Source organism: Centrocercus urophasianus, unplaced genomic scaffold (assembly GCF_019232065.1).
Source record: "Centrocercus urophasianus isolate 14NV4802_14NV808 unplaced genomic scaffold, USGS_Curo_1.0 seq_36, whole genome shotgun sequence".
Taxonomy (NCBI): Eukaryota; Metazoa; Chordata; class Aves; order Galliformes; family Phasianidae; genus Centrocercus; species Centrocercus urophasianus.
In genome coordinates this window covers 897,122-903,121 of record NW_024884933.1, presented here as the reverse complement: position 1 = coordinate 903,121, position 6,000 = coordinate 897,122, and the positions used below count along the sequence as shown (strand labels likewise).

Here is a 6,000-nt window from a genome sequence, read left to right as displayed (position 1 = left end):
AAGGGAAGGGAAGGGAAGGGAAGGGAAGGGAAGGGAAGGGAGAAAAGAAGAGGAAGAAAGAAGAGGAAGAAGAGAAAGGGGAAAGGAGAAAAGGGAAGCAGGAAATGGAAAACGGAAAGGCAGAAAGGGAAAGGAGGAGAGAAAAGGAAGAAAAGGGAAAGGGGAAAAGGGAAAGAGAAAGAGAAAGAGAAAGGGGGAAGGGAAAGAGGAAACGGGGAAGAGGATAATGAACAAAGGAAGGAGGAAATAGGAAAGGGAAAGTGAAGAAAAGGGTATGGGGAAAGGGGAAAGGAGAAAAGGGAATGGGGAAAGGAGAAAAGGGGATAGGGAAAGGAAAGGGGAAAAGGAAAATGGGAAAGGGGAAAAGGGGAAGGGAGAAGGGAAAGGGGAAGGGGAAGAGGACAAGGGAAAAGGAAAAGGGGAAGAAAGGAAAGGGAAAAAAGAAAGGGGAAACGGAAAAAGAAAAGTGGAAAAGGGAAGAAGGGGAAGGAGAAAAGGGAAAGAGGAAAAGGAGAAAAAAAAAAAAAAAAAGAAAATGGGGAAATGGGAAAGGGAAAGGGGAAAAGCAGAGTCACTGGGCTTGGGCCAGGCTGGCTTTGGGCACATAATATGAGGGCAAGTGTGACGCCAGACCAGCAGGCATGGCTTGGCTCAGGGCACTGCGAGGGTACCCTGCCAGCCCTACCTCCACCCCAGCAGCAGCTGGTGGAACACAGGGAGCAGGCTGGGGGTGTGGACACTGCGGCCCTGAGCTGCTCCTGGCCACCGCAGGCAGAGAGGAAGGATGCTCTGAAGCACTCTGATGTCCCAAGCAAACCTGGTGAGACACAGAGATGGCTGCACCTTTTCCATGGATGCAGAAACACCATTTTTATACTATTCCCACCTCATCTTTTCATTCAGCCACAGCATGTCAGCAGGTGACTTCCCCACCTATGTTTGCTTGCAGTCAGAGACCCCAGATCAGGCACCCAGCTGCCATAAAGCAAGAGGATAACTCACCCCTGAGGGAGGATGCACCATCCAGCCCAGCTCTGCCGTGGCTGTTGTGGAGTCCATCAGTGTCTCTGCAGGAGGAAGGGGAAACAAGGAGTCAGTCCATCACCTTCCAGTTACATTTGCAAAAGTGGGACACTTTTTCTCTGCCTTCTGCATGGTAGGCAGTATCCTTGGCCATGCAGCAGCAGATAGGAAGGAAAAGCACTTCAAGGACTTGCCATACTTAAAAATTAAACCAACATTAAAGCCAATTTTCCAGGCAATTTGGGCAGAAATAGGTCAGATGCTGCTATCGCTAATCAGCACTGAAGGCGGCAGAGGATGGCTTAGGAAGGTCACACTGCATGCACAAGCAAGACACAAACATGAAATCCATCTTGCAGCTTCAATTTCCCTGCCCTCCCAATTACTACAGCACAAGCAAGGAAAGAGTCCTTTTTTACAGCTCTGCAGCTCTCAAGAAAAAGCACCACATGTACAGGGTGTACACCCACCTTCAGCTTGCTCACCAGGAGAGTACCCATATAGTCAAGATGTCCAGTCATCAGCCTACAGATCCAACAGACAGCTCTGACACAGTCAAGATCTCCAATCACCAGTCCACAGATCCAATAGACAGCCACAATACAGTCAAGGCCTCCAGCCATCAGCCTACAGGCTCAACAGACAGGCCCAATACAGTTAAGATTTCCAATCATCAGCCTACAGACAGCCCTGATATAGTCAAGGCCTCCAGACATCAGCCTACAGGCCCAAAAGACAACCCTGATACAGTCAAGATTTCCAGTCATCAGCCAACAGAACCACAGACAGCCCTGATGTAGTCAAGATCTCCAACCACCAGCCTACAGACCCAACAGGGAGCCCCAATGCAGCCAAGACCTCCAATCACCAAACAGATCCAGCAAACAGACCCAGTATAGTCAAGATCTCCCCACCACCAGCCTACAGACTCAACATGACAGCCCCAATATAGACAAGATTCTCCCATCACCAGCCTACAGACCCAAAGAACAGCCCCAGTATAGTCAAGATCTCCAACCACCAGCCTACAGACCCAACACAGTACCACTTCCCATGGCCGGCGTGGAGACGCAGAGCTCCTGGCTATAACTGTGTCCTGCTCCTGACCACTGAAAACCCAAACACCCTGCCACAAATTCCCAAAAAGCATCTCCACCTTCTCCGCTTTCACTGCTTTGAACAAAAATGAAGGAAAAAAAGATCAGCACTGTGCAGATCCATCGCTGAAAGAGATAAGGCTAGATGCAGAGATGGCAAAATGACTTTTACTCAGTCCATGTAAACTCCCTTTTCCCATTAGTAAGCCAAAAAGTGCCTCGGCATAGATATGCTCCTTGCACCTACTTCTGGCAGTAAATCATTTTCAGACTGTGGGTTGTTACTCACTCCTGCTTAGAGCCAGCGGTTTCCAGTTCACAGGAAACCAGCATTTCAAAATTTGGTTTTATTCCAAAAGTAAAAAGCAAAAATAGTTCTTTTCAAATTTTTTCCCACTACGAAGAGTTCTGGAAAACAGCTCGTCCAAAAATGTTGTCATTCAGATTTATGAAATTTCTTTTTAAACGGAGCCTTTGTTTACATAGCTTAATAACAGTGTTTATTTTATCAAAGTATCCAGCTTTTTCATTAAAACACCAGTGGCACTTTGATCTAGAAGGAGAACAACATTCTTCACCCAGTGCTAGCTAGGAGCTGCACTACTTAAAAAAAACAATGCTAAATATGTTGATTTATCCTAACTATTGATGACACTGACTGTCATGCAAAACAAGATGCACTCTAAAATACCGTAATTCCCCAAAGAAAAACAATTTTTGAAGCATTTTGCATTTTGTTCCAGGAAAACATGGCGCAATGGGCATGTGCCCAGCTCAGTGCTGAAGCACACTTTGCCCATCGCCCCTTATCCTCTGCTGAAGAGTTGCACGTGGCCTTCAGACGTTGTAGGGGAGAATCACGTTGGGTATGAGGAATAATTTCTTGTTGGAAAGAGTGTAGAGGTGTTGGCACAGCTGCACAGGAGGTGGTGGGTCACCATCCCTGGAGGCGTTCAGCGTGCAGATGTGGCACTGAGGGCTGCGGGCACGGTGGGATGGTTTGGGGTTGGACTGGATGGACTTCAACATCGTCTCCAACCTTAATGATTCTATGACTCTGTCCATTGGAGCAACACATCTACCCGAGCTGGCTCAAGGACATCCCATTTTGACACGGTAACAAGGAGCAGAAAACTGCAGGTTTCGAGCAGATTTTTCTAAAGGTCAATTATCTTCTCATAAAAATATATATCTTCTCCTACTTTAAAACCGAATTTATGCTGCTCAGCTGCCAGTTATTAGATTTCCTTTTACTTTCAGACTCTGTTATCCAAAACCTCCTTTTCCTCTTGTGCTGCTCAAGGGTGGCAAATGAATCACCTCCCAGCCTTCCCCAAGGTAACCAGAGTAACTGAGAGTCTTTCATCCTAAAACAGGTCCCCTTCTCTGGGGCTCCTGTTTATCTTTCTTTGCATAGGTTGGACCCCAAGACTGCATCCCCACAGCACACAGCTGTAACATCCCTTTGTGTGACTTTTTGCACATCTTTTCTAGCAAATTGCTATCCTGGCCAACGTCCAGAAAGCATGTGGAGATCAGTTGACATGTCAGCATTTGGCAGTAGTTGCCTGAATTCCATAAAATCGCGAATAACCGATCTCCACGAATCAGAGCAAACCTCATTAGCAGCACTGTCTGCGAATGTGCACGTGAAGCCAGGTTGGATTTCAAGGGTGGGGGTGCATTTGCTCCTTCATTGATGCTTGACCTCAAAGCACACTGCAATGCCTTACTGCCTAAATAATCACAGAATCACACACTGGTTTGGGATGGAAGGGACCCTAAAGCCCACCCAGCCCCAACCCCTGCTGTGGGCTGGCTGCTCCCCACCGGGTCAGGCTGCCCAGAGCTCCATCCAACCTGGCCTTGGGCATCTGCAGGGATGGGGCAACCCCAAAAATAATGGTATGCCACAGAGCTACCTTGCGTGTGTACCTGGACGAAAGCATCTCACACTGTCCATGTCTCGTTCTTGTGAAGTTGCTTTTTGCTATACGAAGGGAGCACACACTTCAGCAAATAAAACCAGGTGAGATGTCCAACGAACCACTGTATTTCTCATCTGCAGAATCTTCCCTCTGCCTCTCTCCCCACACTCTGATCAGTTCAGACCTCCACAGCTGAAGGCAGGAGCTCTGGGTCCCAAGGCATCAGCTGTACATGAGGTGAATCACCAACACGAGCCGTGACAAGCCCCCAAAACCCATCGCTCCGCAAACCACGGAGGAGAGAAACTCCCTGCTTCAAACAGCAAATCTGGCAGCTTTGCTCACTGTCACAGCTGACTCCTTCACGGTGCCATCCTCCAGTTTTGGCAGCAGACGTGGGACCCCTTCACCCCGCACAGAGCATCAACCCTTTGGTGATGGTGACGATGCACTGCTAAGCCCCCAGGGGTGGCAGGGGTGGCTGCCTACAGTCGCAGCTCAGTGAAATGCTCCTGCCAGAGCAGCGTTTTCTCAATATCTTTGTTTGTGTTATTCCCTCCCGTGTGTTTATCCGCGGATTCACATGCTACCCACAGCACTCTAAATAAATCTACAGCTGCTCGAAACTAGCAGACGCAACTCTGGCCTGCCTCCCACCAGAAACCGCACTGCTCCCCACGGGATGGTTAGGAGATAAGTGCCTGTCCTTTTCACTTTGAAGATGCTTTCAATAAGCAGCTCTCTGCCAGTGCTGGGGCCGCTGCCGGCACGGCCAGGGGAGGCACTGCTGCTATGAGAGCATCTCAGGGTCTGCAGCCTCTGCCACGCTCTGGGATCCAGCTCGAGCACTTTGCATGCAGAGATGCATCACTGTCACCACACCGTGGCCTCTGGGATGCTCATGGTTATGCTCAGACACCAGTGGGCTGATGGTGTGCAGTGGCACTGACCTGAGAGAGGCTCCTGCACTTCTGGATGCCTTTCCTGCTGTTCAGCCATGAGTGAAGTGAGTGTGGGGGTCTCAACTGCACTGGCTTGGAGAAGGGAAGGCTGCAGGGAGACCTCATTGTGGCCTTCGAAAGCTTGAAGGGAGCATACAAACAGGAGGGGAAATGGCCATTTATGAGGGTGGACGGTGATAGGACAAAGGGGAATGGTCTTAAAGTGAGACAGGGGAGGTTTAGGTTGGATATTAGGAGGAATTTTTTCACCCAGAGGGTGGTGAGGCACTGGAACAGGTTGCCCAAGGAGGTTGTGGATGCCCCAGACCTGCAGGCATTCAAGGCCAGGCTGGATGTGGCTCTGGGCAGCCTGGGCTGCTGGTTGGTGACCTGCACACAGCAGGGGGTTGGAACCAGATGAGCATTGTGGTCCTTTTCAATCCAGGCCATTCTGTGATTCTATGACTTTTCCCACCTGAGACTCGTGAGCAGAGGACAAAGTGCTGGCTGTGACCAGAGAGAGGAGACTGGAGAGTGACAGGAGCAAGGGATAGTGGCAGAGAGGCTGGAAGGGATTAACAGAGGATCTGTGCACACTGCAGACACACTTCTCTGTGTCCGGAAAAACAACGTCCATGGAGTTTTGCCAATTTCGACCAATTTAGACCATCTGGACCTGAGTTTCTCAGAAGTCCTGGTAAATCCTTTGCATCTGCAGGCTCCAAACTCGTTACAGATAAAGAAACAGCTGGACAAATAAATAGCCCCACAGATAGCTGAAGCCTCCACCCTCATTTTTCCACCCACAACTTTTTCCTTTCCCCTCGCACTTCTCACATCAGTCCCTCCCTCCGAGCAGGAAAGCTGCCAGCTCCTGAAAACACAGGGTGCAAAACTTCGAGGTTGGCCTGGGATCCTATTAGCTATTTTCAAGGCCAGGCTGGATGTGGCTCTGGGCAGCCTGGTCTGCTGACCCTGAATATAGCATGGGGGTTGAAACAAGATCATCAT

General features: G+C 49.4%; 1 protein-coding gene across 3 annotated transcripts in view; it reads right to left on the bottom strand.

Annotated features, from left to right (window-relative positions):
* The window catches only part of EPHB2 (EPH receptor B2), a 102,821-nt gene that overhangs the window by 70,099 nt on the left and 26,722 nt on the right, over positions 1-6,000 (bottom strand). For all 3 annotated transcript variants that reach the window (XM_042831507.1, XM_042831508.1, XM_042831509.1), the window contains exon 2: positions 1,003-1,067. In XM_042831507.1, the coding sequence (XP_042687441.1) occupies positions 1,003-1,067 (65 nt within the window). The remainder of the gene's footprint in view (positions 1-1,002; positions 1,068-6,000) is intronic.